The sequence below is a fragment of the Erinaceus europaeus genome, chromosome 7 (genome assembly GCF_950295315.1).
Source record: "Erinaceus europaeus chromosome 7, mEriEur2.1, whole genome shotgun sequence".
In the NCBI taxonomy this organism is placed as follows: domain Eukaryota; kingdom Metazoa; phylum Chordata; class Mammalia; order Eulipotyphla; family Erinaceidae; genus Erinaceus; species Erinaceus europaeus.
In genome coordinates this window covers 88,308,083-88,320,894 of record NC_080168.1, presented here as the reverse complement: position 1 = coordinate 88,320,894, position 12,812 = coordinate 88,308,083, and the positions used below count along the sequence as shown (strand labels likewise).

The 12,812-nt window shown below is 39.9% G+C and overlaps 1 protein-coding gene across 4 annotated transcripts in view; it reads right to left on the bottom strand.

Moving 5' to 3' along the window:
- SMAD9 (SMAD family member 9) overlaps window positions 1-12,812 on the bottom strand; it is a 98,751-nt gene that overhangs the window by 18,029 nt on the left and 67,910 nt on the right. For 3 of the 4 annotated variants that reach the window (XM_060194923.1, XM_060194922.1, XM_060194924.1), the window contains exons 4-5: window positions 6,404-6,514; window positions 2,786-3,007 (exon numbers count right to left, since the gene is read on the bottom strand). In XM_060194923.1, the coding sequence (XP_060050906.1) occupies window positions 2,786-3,007; window positions 6,404-6,514 (333 nt within the window). The remainder of the gene's footprint in view (window positions 1-2,785; window positions 3,008-6,403; window positions 6,515-12,812) is intronic. The other variant, XM_007526524.3, reaches the window with a different exon arrangement.

The following is a 12,812-nucleotide window of genomic DNA, read 5'->3' as shown; positions in this document are numbered from 1 at the left end:
TTTAAACCAAAGTTGGTGTCATATTCTACAGGATGTTTTTATTTATTTATTTATTTTAATTTTTTTAACCAGGACACTGCTCAGCTCTGGCTTATGGTGGTGCTGGGGACTGAACCTAGGACCTCAGAGCCTCAGGCTTGAAAGGCTTTTGCATAACCATTATGCTGTCTCCCCAGCCCCTACAGGATGTTTTATAGGCTTTTTCCCCCTATTAAAATACTATAACATTTTCTCATAATATTAACTACTCTGCAGCATCAACTTTAATCGCTGCACTAGTATGGCACTCTATGCAATTTTTTTTCCTTCAGGGATAGGAAGCCTTAACACATGTTCCAAGGTAGAAAGAAAAGGGCATTTTGAAAATAAATAAATAAATAAATAAATAAATAAGAAAAAGGCATTTTGAGACTGGAAATTAAATCTATGGGCAAGGAAGTAGACTCAAAAGGAATCTTGAATTGCAGACCCTCTTTCCAAGGAGCTGATAAATCCTAGTTGTATACTTTTTTTTTTTTTTTTTAACCAGAGCACTGCTTAGCTCTGGTTTATGGGGGTGTGGGGATTGAACCTGGGACTTTGGAGCCTCAAGCATGAGAATCTCTTTGCATAACCATTATGCTATCTACTTCCACCCTTTTACAATTTCTCTAACAGAACAGGAATAATTACTAGACTTCTACAGAGCCTGATATATGCAAGAAAATGAAGATTCACAAAAAGCTTTAAAAAACTAATACCAATAGCAATTCAGTAATTTGGGAGCATATACTAATTATCATCAGAAATTTTCATTAACTGGGATTAATGACTCAGGAATTATCACTATTACCTCCTTCAAAGAGAATAACAAATACCACACGGGATACATGCAACATGCCTATAGTTGCAAAAGAGAAACGCACCAGCTGTGCTCTAAGTGTCACCTCATGCCAAGAACCCAACACAGGCTCATTATAAGGGTTAAATTACAGCACAATTCACACATGCTCAGAAACAATTGTACTATTGATTATGGTTATATAAAGTGATGCCTTTCTAGAAAATGTAATCCTATCTTAGTTATCTTAATACAACACACTTATCGTCACTTGTCAAACCCCTGGTTTCCCTAATTATTTGGAAAGCAGGGTTATCCTCTGAGCTACTCTTTTAAAAAAAGTATTTGTTTATTTAGATAAGACAAAGAGAAATTGAGAAGGGAAGGGGAGACACAGAGGAAGAGAGAAAAAGAGACACCTGCAACACTGCTTCGCCACTCATTAAGCTTCCCCCCAATCAGGTGGGGACCAGGGGCTTGAACCTGGATTCTTGCGGTTGGAAATGTGTGTGCTTAACCAGATGTACAACCTCCAGGCCCCAAATTACTCTTTTAAAAAGCACACAATGTTAAACCCCAATTATAGGGATTGGCTCTTAGGCTATTATTACCAAGTCATCAAGAAATAACCTGTGTTTTATTGTGTGCAGTCACATGTAGGTATTCTTAGTGTGTAGTTCTGTCTTCTATAGAGATCCTTATAATTCTCCCACAAGGATATACATAACTTTTCTAGATATTTTTGTAAGGAAAACATAACACACTTTCAATATTTAAATAACTGTAAAATTTTAAATATTTACAATATTTAAATTTTAATTGTAAATTAAAAATTGTAAATATTTAATTTTAAATATTTACAATATTTAAATAATTGTAAAATTTTAGCACTTTATGATGAATAGGGTTTTTTTCAGATTTTTTTTTTGCATGGGGGGTTAATGTTTTACAATATAGTTTTTAACACATATATACTTAGCCTCTCACTTCCCCTTGATTCTTATCTGGGAGATACAACAGTACCCCAATGTCTATTCATCCAGTTCCATTCCCTCTATCCCCAGAGTCCTTTGCTTAGGTGCAATGCACCACACCCACTCCAAGTTTCACCTTATGCTTTCCCTTATTGTTCTATAAGTGATCACTTAGTATTTGTCTTTTTCTTTCTGGCTTCTCATTTAACATGATGCCATCAAGTTCTGACCACACTATTGCAAAGGAGATGACTAATGAGTAGGGATTTGCTTCAATATTTCAGAGCTGATTATGACCTATCACTGGTGTGGCATATGATAAGTATTTTCATTCCACATTAAAAAACAAATAAATAGGGAGTCGGGCGGTAGCACAGTGGGCTAAGCGCAGGTGGCGCAAAGCACAAGGACCGGCATAAGGATCCTGGTTCGAGCCCAACTCCCCACCTGCAGGGGAGTCGCTTCAGAAGTGGTGAAGCAGGTCTGCAGGTGTCTCTCTTTCTCTCCCCCTCTCTGTCTTCCCCTCCTCTCTCCATTTCTCTCTGTCCTATCCAACAACAATGACAACAACAATAATAACTACAACAATAAAACAAGGGCAACGAAAGGGAATAAATATTTTTAAAAATTAATTTATGAAAAGTAAAGATGATTAACTACTACCTAATCATCCAACCAGGGTTTCTCTTCCTCAGAAGTTCTTATTTAGAATTTTTAGGCAACATGAAATGGTTCAGGCTGTTTCATTCAGCTTCTATATTATCACCTTGCCTGTTTTTATAATACCTACACCAAGTCTCCCTCCAAAAGATGCCAACTTCAGAGTAGAGGGGCAAAGACCCTGACAGCCCCTGTGTTTCACCACTGGTAACCCAAGGACTGCTTCCCAGCTCACCCAGTCAGAGGTCATGTGGCCAATGCCTGGCTTGTTTCTAGTGCCATACACTTCAGCTTGGAAGAACATAGAGAGAAATGAGATATTTGCTTTTACCCTTTCCTATGTGTCTCCTGGTGTTTTCTATTGTTGAATTTCTGTTAACATTAGAAAGAAGTCCAAGACAGAATCTGTTCCTGTTATTCGAAGGATCTGTGAATCCGTCTATGAGCACACTTCGGGAGGAAGCCTGGAAAGTTTCCCCAACTCGGTTGTTCAGTTCATAGTAGGCAACTGAGCACCAGTGCTGCGGCTCCTCATAGCACACTGGCCGGAAGTCTGAAAGAAAATGAACCAGATCGAACATCACTAGCATCAGGCCTAGGCTTCCCATCTCATGATTGCACCAGAATATTTGGGCAAGTGCTGTGAGCCACAAGGCTAGCTGCAAGACAGAGTGTGGTACTCTGTGATCTTGTCATTTTAATGGAAGGTGTGTTTAACTCATTTGGTTATCAAACTTGTGGCCCCAGGTCTTTGTAGATACACGAGTTAGCTTTGGTAGGCAGGGCAGGCAAGCAATGGTACGAACTGATCAATGTAACCTTCATCACTCATAAAGGAAACACAAGTTGGCCGCTGACCTCTCATCTTTACCTAGGAAATGTTATGTGCCTGATTAAGTCCCAGGGGCAAAGAGCATCCTTTTTTTAATAAACTAAAATGAAATGATCATGATTTGAATATGATAAAGTCCAAATAAAAAACATCAGCTAGGACACTAATTTACTTAAGGGAACACAGTTTTCACAAAAACTAAATCAACAGTCTCCTTTGTGTACATATAGAATACTTATTATATAGAAATATTTTAAGATAACTACAATTTAAATTGCAAATAACCAAGTTTCAGACTTCTTTCTTTATCATCCACATTCTTACTACTGATTATATTTGTCTTTGAATAACCTAGTCATGCTTATACATAACATATGTTCATATATGTACTAAAATATACATTTACGAAACAGATAAGTTAAGGAGTTATTATTTCATTTACTATGTCATCTTCACTGTAAAAGAATCCACTTCAGTAAACTGAACTAGTAAACTCTTTTTTATTTATTATTAAGCTTTTTTTCATTGGATTGAAAAATACTTTTTTAATGTTTTATTTATTATTGGATAGAGACAGATAAATTGAGAGGGGAAGATAGAGGGAGAGAGACAAAGAGACACCTGCAGCCCTGCTTCACCACTCGTGAAGCTTTCCCCCTGCAGGTGGGGACCAAGGGCTTGAACCTAGATCCTTGCACACTGTAATGTGTGCACTTAACCAAGTACACCACTGCCTGGCCCCCAGTAAACTCTTTTAGAACCTTCCTGCTCATGTGGTTCCTGGACATGAAGCTTCTGCTCTGCCTGGCAGTGTGTTGGGAATGCAGAATCATGGAGTCCAACCTCAGTCTAGGACGTCAGAATTCATGATCATACAAGATTACCACTTGGTTGACATGAACATTGAAGCTGAGTAACATTGGTGTAGACACAAGTGAAATTTGATTAAAAAAAAAAAAAAAAAAGACTTACATGTATCTCTGTCCTTCCTTTCTCCCTTCCTTCATTTTCTCTTCCTTTCCTCTCCTCCCTTTTTTTCTTTTTTCCCACAGAAGTGGTTTAGTTTGTGGTGGTCCAAGGACTGAACCTGGGACCTTGGTGCCTGAGACATTAAAGGCTTTTGTGTAAACACTCTGCTGTCTCCCCAGATTTTACTTGTGTTTTTTTAATTTATTATTTTATTTTATTTATAAAAAGGCAACACTGACAAAACCATAGGATAAGAAGGGTACAACTTCACACAATTCCCACCCCCAGAACTCCATATCTCCTCCCCACCCCCGATAGCTTTCCCATTCTTTAACCCTCTGGGAGTATGGACCCAAGGTCATTGTGGGATGCAGAAGGTGGAAGGTCTGGCTTCTATAATTGTTTCCCCGCTGAACATGGGCATTGGCAGGTCGATCCATACTTCCAGCCTGCCTCTCTGTTTCCCTCATGGGGTGGGGTTCTGGGGAATAGGAGCACCAGGACACATTGGTGGGGTTGTCTGTCCAGGGAAGTCTGGTTGACATCATGCTAGTATCTGGAACCTGGTGGCTGAAAAGAAAGTTAACATACAAAGCCAAACAAATTGTTGACTAATCATGAACCTAAAGGCTGGAATAGTGCAGATGAAGAGTTGGGGGGGGGGGTGTCCTCCATTTTGTAGATAGCTAGTAGGCATGTTTTAGTTATATTCCAAAGGACCTGTGGCTATGCTAGTTTTTTTTTTTTTTTCTTCTTCTTCTTCTTCTTCCTTTTTTTCTCCCCCCTGAGCCTGAAATCTGATATGCAGGTGAATCCAAGTTATTCTATGGGGAGATGATGCCATGGCTGGAAAAAGGAACAGAAAGCTGGATCAGGGAAGAGAGTACTCCCAAATATGGGAAAGGTGTATAAATATTGTAAACCCTATCAAATTGATCTAATCTGGCGGCCATATTCAGCTTAGGAGCCTATGTGACCTCTAAATCCCTGTAGATCTGAGCTCACATTCTGTGGTCCATGCTGCCCCGATATCAACCCATCTTCCTCAGGTGTAGCACAGAGTATGTTGTCTAGCCTCCCTTCGGTGGATGGAACATTCTCTACCGTTGTTTATCCAAGTTGAGGGCAAGGTCCTAGGGGGCCCAAAAAGGGGTCTATTTTGTTGTTCATGATAGAAATGACCGCTAACAATGGAGAGAGGGATTTATTTGAGGTCTAGGCCCATCATGTCTGTTTGGGAATCTCAGGACTCCCCAACTAGGGCCCCAGCTGATGGGGTGGCATTTTGCATGTATTTCTAAGATTATCACTGTAAACTAAGTGAAAGATATCACTATAGACCTATGGTAAAAACACAAATGAGATAAAACCAGTAACTTTTAAATACCCAATTCCACACTGAACATCCATAACTACAAACATAAATGTCAGGCTGAGGAGATGGGTGGTGGCACACCTGGTTGAGCATACACATTACAGAGTGCAAGGCCCCAAGTTGAAGCTCCCAATCCCCACCTGCAACAGGAAAGTTTCAGAAGCAGTGAAACAATGCTGTAGGTCTCTATCTCTTTCTCATCTCCCCTTTTTCTCAATTTCTGTCTGTATCCAAAATAAATTAATTAATTAAAATAAACGTTTTAAAAGTATTTTATTTATTTTATTTTTGAGAGAGATGCAGAGAGAGAAAGACACAGAGAAACACCAGAGCACTGCTCAGCTCTGGCTTATGGTGGTGCGGGGAATTGAACCTGGGATTTAGGAGCCTCAGGCATGACAGTCTCTTTGCATAACCACTATGCTATCTACCCCCAGCATATTGGTTATGCAAAGAGACTGTCATGCCTGAGCAGTGCTCTGGTAAAAAATAATAATAAACTTTTAAATTTTTAAAATAAATATCAGGCTGAAATAATAATAATTGTAGTAGTTGTAATAATAACCAACATGAGAAGCAAAAGATTCCCTCTACAGTTTGAAGAGTACAAAGCAAAATGTAAAGCCACACTATCTGCCCCTTAAACCAAGTGAAATAGCTGGCCAGCACATTTTGTTTTGTTTTTAGTTATTTGGCTTTTCTGGGGGGGGCAGGGAATAATAGGAAATACTTTTGGGAAATAGCTACATTTAGCCGATCATCTGCACATTTACCTCCATTAGGCACGGGCAGCACTAAATGACTATCAGCTGTGGCATCTACAGGTTGGCCATTCTGGGTCCCTGGGGCTTCAGTGGCATGATAAGGCGGGGGTGGTGTGTCAACTAAAAGAAAGCAGCAAAACAAAGGAATGTCAAACTGACAAACGACATAAAAGACAGCTTGAGCCAACTGTTTCTTTTGCCTTTAAATTCCTTTGCTGGGAGGACAGTGTTATTTGCTAAAAAAGAGGCCAGTAAAGTAATAAGACAATTCTAAGGTAACATCACAGGCACTGAATGTCCTCTCGGCTTGTGGATTATCACTGAGTTCAGATGATTTCATTATAAAATTTTCAAATCTAGGAGCTATTCTCTCTAGCTTTCCCCAATGGCAGAATATCTGACTTTGACAGCAGAGAAAGCTAAACCACCTCTGAAGTAAGCTTACTTTTCAGTTCCTATGTTGCCATCGGTTGTACAATGGCCAAAGGGATGCTCTGTATCGGCTGGCTGGGCAGCTGAACCCCAATTACATACAATCTTGAGCTCAGGGCACACTGAGAAGGGCTCTTCCACAACTGTCAGCTTTATATCTGAACACTGCTAGGAAAATGCTGTGTGTTCAGTTCATCTTCTCTGAGCTATTCTCTCTAGCTTTTCTCAATGGCAGAATAAGTTATCTGACTTTCACAACAAGAAAAATTCCTGAGGCAGAGGGAAAAAAAAAACTCTTTAGTGAGTACCTCTCAGAACAACAGATTCCTTCTATGGACATTCCAAATATCCTTCTGAAATGTCTTGTTTTCTCTGGCTGGGAGACAGCTCATCCAGCAGAGTGCTCACCATATCCTATGTGAAGTTCTAGGTATGACCCTGGAATCATATGGAAGCACCATGGGCAGCACTAGGGGTGGGGGACTCATAAATGGTGGGGTGATGCTGTAGTGTCTCTTGCTCTCTTCTGACTCTCAAAAATAAAGAGGAAAAGTTGGTGGAGGGTGATTCAGTGATACTGGGAGACAGCAAGGTCCTGGATTCATTCCCTGGCACTGCATTAAAACATTTATTTGAAAAGGGTAGGGCCAAGACATAGTTTATCCAGTAGAAATCATACCTCACAAGTGAAGGTCCCAAGTTCATGCAGCAGCACATAGGAGCATGACAGTGTGGGGAAAGCACCACAGAGAGTGGAAGACTGATATGGTATATCTCCCTTCCTCTCTTTCTTTCTGAAATAAAAAGAATGAAAAACGGGGGCTGGGCAGTAGTGTACCCAGCAGAATAGACATTTTACTGCTGGCCAGGGTAGATCGCATAATGACTATGCAAACAGACTCTCATGCCTGAGGCTTCGTCAAGTCCCAGGTTCAGTCTCCTGCACCATCATAAGCCAGAGCTGAACAGTGCTCTGGTAAAAAAAAATAATAATAATAATAAATAAATAAAATAGACATCTTACAATGCACAAAGACCTAGGTTCAAGCCCCAGCTTCCACCTGCAGGGGGAAAACTTCATGAGCAGTGAAGTAGTGCTGTAGGTATCTCTTTCTCTCTCCCTATCTTCACTTTCCTTCTTGATTTCTCTCCATCTCTTTCTTTTTTCTTTAAATTTTTAAATTTTTTAAAAAATATTTATTTATTTTCCCTTTTGTTGCCCTTGTTTTTTATTGTTGTTGTAGTTACTGTTGTTGTTATTGATGTTGTCGTTGTTAGATAGGACAGAGAGAAATGGAAAGAGGAGGGGAAGACAGAGAGGGAGAGAGAAAGATAGACACCCACAGACCTGCTTCACCACTTGTGAAGCAACTCCCCTGCAGGTGGGGAGCCAGGGGCTCGAACCGAGATCCTTACGCGGGTCCTTGCGCTTCGCGTCACGTGTGCTTAACCTGCTGCGCTACCGCCTGACTCCCTCTCCATCTCTTTCTAGTAAAGAAAACAAAATAAATAGGATGATCTTGTGTCATGTTGTGGTATAATTCAAGAACATAAAAGGTTGAGTTAATCTGCGTTTGTACAATTGGATTGTCCGTTCAAGTTCAAATAGCTCCCATGCTGAAGTGTGCATGAAAATTGCCAGTAAAACATGTTAAAACTTCAGACTTCTGAGTCCAGCCTCAGAAGTTCTGACTCAGTAAATTAGTCTTTGCATTAGCCGTATATGCTTTGACAGGCCCACGGATGACACTGAAAATTACAGATAGGGCATTTCCTTCTGAGAAACTGGTTTGTGATGGGTCTTAAAAAAAAAAAAAGTAATAAAGCAAAGTATGCCCTTTTGAAGGTTCTGAGTAAATCTCTCTGTAAAACTATGGGGCTGAAATGAGTTGTATGACTCAGTAGTTTCAGTCCTAGGTATCTTTCCAATTCATATGAAAGCAAAGATTCAGACATTTGCTAGCCAGTATTCATAGAAGAATTAGTCCTAATTGCCAAAAAGTGAAAACATCCCAAATATTCGTGGATTTATTAATGGTCAATCCATACATTAAAATAGTGTTCAAGAAGGGAAAACACAAAGCAGAACTTGGACTGGAGTTGGTGTATTGCATCAAAGTAAAAGACTCTGGGGGGTGGGAGGGGGTATTCAAGTCCTAGAACATAATGGCAGAGGAGGATGGGGGGTTAGTGTCCTGTGGAAAACTGAGAAATGTTACACATGTACAAACTACTGTGTTTTACTGTCAACTGTAAACCATTAATCCTCCAATAAAGAAAAAAACATTTTATCAAAAATAAAATAAAATACTGTTCAATCACAAAGCTGAAGTATGAAACACTACACCAAGAAAAATAGGCCTGATGCAAAAAGACAACGGTTGTGTGATTTGACAGATATGGATTACCTAGAATAGGTGAAGTCCTAAAACAGAAAGTAAACTAGAGAGTATTAGTGGGAAAAGGAAAGTGATGAGTTATTTGCCCAGACAGATGACCTCACCAATGTACCCTTGAACCCCATCTCTCCAGAGCCCTGCCCCAGTCCGGAAAGATCAGGGACAGACTGGGAGTATGGATCAACCTGTCAATGCCCATGTCGATCGGAGAAGCAATTACAGAAGCCAGACCTCCCACCTTCTGCACCCCATATTGACACTGGGTCCATGCTCCCAGAGAGATAAAGAATAAGAAAGCTTCCAATGGAGGGATGGGATATGAAACTCTGGTGGTGGGAAATGTGTGGAATTTCACCCCTCTCATTCTATAGTTTTGTCGATATTTTCTGTTTCATAAATAAATAAGATGTATTCCCAGGAAAAGGACTTGCTGTGCCATAGGGTAGTTTCATTTCTAACATTCTGAGTATTCTCTAGACTGCTCTCCATTTGGAGCTGAACTAATATGCATTCCGAACAGCTCTGTAGAAGGATTTCTTTTTATCCACATCCTCACCAACATTTGTTGTTACTGTCCTTTTTAATGTATGACGTTATCACAGGAGTTAAATTACTATTGTGGGCCTGGTGGTGGCGCACCTGGTTGAGTGCACATGTTACAATGCGCAAGGACCCAGGTTCGAGTCCCCAGTCCCCATTTGCTTGGGAAAACTTCACAAGCTGTGAAGCTGTGCTGCAGGTGTTTCTCTGTCTATCTTCCTCTCTATCCCCTGTCCCTCTCGATTTCTGGCTGTCTCCAATAAATAAATGAAGATAATAAAAAATGTTTTTTTTTAAATTACTATTGTATCGATACTAATCAATACTAATGTATCGCATTGTAAAAAAGAAAAAAGAAAAGAAAATGGAGAGTTATCATAAAAGTTCTGTTTGTAGTGATGAAAAAATTTAGAAATAGTGATGGTTGCCCAACATGATGAATATATTTAATGCCACTACCCTGTGCACTTAAAGATGATAAAAATTTTATATGATATGTATTTTAATACAAGATGAAAATTTACTATAAAACACTGAATTGCAGATTTTAACATTTGAATTTTAATTTAGGGGCCAGGTAATGGTGCACATGTTACAATGTGCAAAGACCCAGGGATGAGCTCCTGGTCCCCACCTGCAGGGGTAAAGCTTTGTTAGTGGTGAAGCAGGGCTGCAGGTGTCTGTCTCTCTCTCCCCTCTATCTCCTCCTTCCCTCTTGATTTCTGGCTGTCTCTATCCAATAAATAAAGATCATTTAAATTTTTTTAAACAGAATCAAGTACTATATTTCGGTAAAATTGTTCAAGCACTTAAGTGGCTCAACCAGTTAACCCCAAAAATTCCTTTTAGTGTTATTTATCTAGGGATCTGTTATCCAGGTTAATATTTTGCTGTTAACCATTCAGACAGGAATTATATTTTTTGAAATTAACAACCGTCTCCTCTGTGAGAAACTTCCCAGTTTCTACATAGGGCTTTGGATCTATACTTTGTGGGTGGGAAGAAATGAGTATCTGCCCGTTAGTTTAACTAGTGCAGAAATATGAAATCAGTATAGGAACTCTGGAGAAAAGATGTGTTTGTGTAGTTATATAGCTTGACATAATTTCCTTCCTGTCCCTTAACCACAGCTCTGTCCTCAACTGACTTATTTTTCTGTTGTGTCTCTTCCTTGGTGAATTCAGTGACTTGCAAGACTTCAACCATCCTCTCCCGTTCTGGGAATGACTCCCAAACTTCCAGCTTCTCAGTCTTCACCACCTCACTCTTCATACCATACCAATCTTTGTTGAGTTAACTTACTTAAATTCATCGCCTTCCTTCCATTTCACATTCCCTCGAATTCTTACAATGACATGCCTGGACTGCTATAGCCTTTATCACTTGTACTCAGTTCCTCATATACATAATTGTTCTCAATAGTCACTGCCTATGAAAGTTAGCCTCCTAGCTGCCATCATCATCACAGTACCCTTAAGCACTAGCATAGAGCATGGCAGTGGCTCAGTCCTTATTAATTGAACTCACTAGTCTGAATCTATATCTATGAGCGCTACTTTTTTTTAAAAAAAACTTTTTATATGTATTTATTTATTTTCCCTTATTTTTTGTTGTTGTAGTTATTATTGTTGTTGTTATTGATGTTGTCATTGTTAGATAGGACAGAGAGAAATGGAGAGAGGAGCGGAAGACAGAGAGGGAGAGAGAAAGATCTTGTGAAGCGACTTCCCTGAAGGTGGGGAGCTGGGCTCGATCCGGGATCCTTATGCTGGTCCTGTCGCGTCATGTGCGCTTAACACGCTGCGCTACCGCCCGACTCCCTTTTTTTTAATATTTATTTATATATTTTCCCTTTTTTTTTTAAAGATTTTATTTATTTATTAATGAGAAAGATAGGAGAGAGAGAGAGTGAGAAAGAACCAGACATCACTCTGGTACATGTGCTGCTGGGAATTGAACTCAGGACCTCATGCTTGAGAGTCTAGTGCCTTAGCCACTGTGCCACCTCCTGGACCACTCCCTTGTTGTTTTATGAGCTCTACTTCTAAGGGAAATGTCTCTGTACTAAATCACTTATTCAGTAATCAACTATTGAATAGCTACTATCATTTAGACAGAAAAAAGAGAAGACAGCTGACTGAAAGTTGAACAGAGGGAGTAGGTATACGGGGATTCCATATAATCGTCTGATAAATGTTCTAGTAGCTATAAAGTAATAGATGTGTTGCTGAGGATGCAAAAGGAAGATCTGAATAATTCAAAAGAGAGAGGCAGTTCCTTCTTTATCTTCCTTTTTTTTAAACTTCTTTGAATAAATTTTTAGTATTTTTTTTCTGGCTAAGGCTATTTGCATATATTGATAATAAGGGTTCAATAAACATCTGTTAAATAAATGAATATATCAACAAATAAATCATGCAGATTGTGACACCTGGCACCAGATGTACTTAGGCATGCCTTTAGAAACCAGTTCACTCAGGATATTGTTTATCACATACACCAGAGGTACACTGAAATCTGCTCTTCATTACATCAGGCCTAGCACTGACTCTTCACATTGATTTCTTCACATCAAATCTTCCTGCATAGGTTAAAGAAGTATTTTAAGAGGGCCAAGCGGTAGCGCAACAGGTTAAACGCACATAGTGGAAGTGTCAAGGACCAGCGCAAGGATCCCGGTTCAAGTCCCTGGCTCCCCACCTGCAGGGGGGTTGCTTCACAAGCGGTGAAGCAGGTCTGTAGGTGTCTGTCTTCCTCTCCTTCCCCTCCTCTCTTGATTTCTCTGTCCTATCCAACAACAATGACAGAAATAACAGTAATAACAACAACGAAAAACAAGGGCAGCAAAAGGGAAAAAAAGTAGCCTCCAGAAGCAGTGGATTCATAGTGCAGGCAGTGGTGTACCTGGTTAAGCGTACACAGTATGAAGCACAAGAACTGGAGCAAGGATCGAGGTTCTGGCTCTCCTCCTATATGGAGGACACTTCACAAGTGGTGAAACAGGTTTGCAGGTTTCTATCTCTCTCCTTCTCTATCCCCTGTCCTCT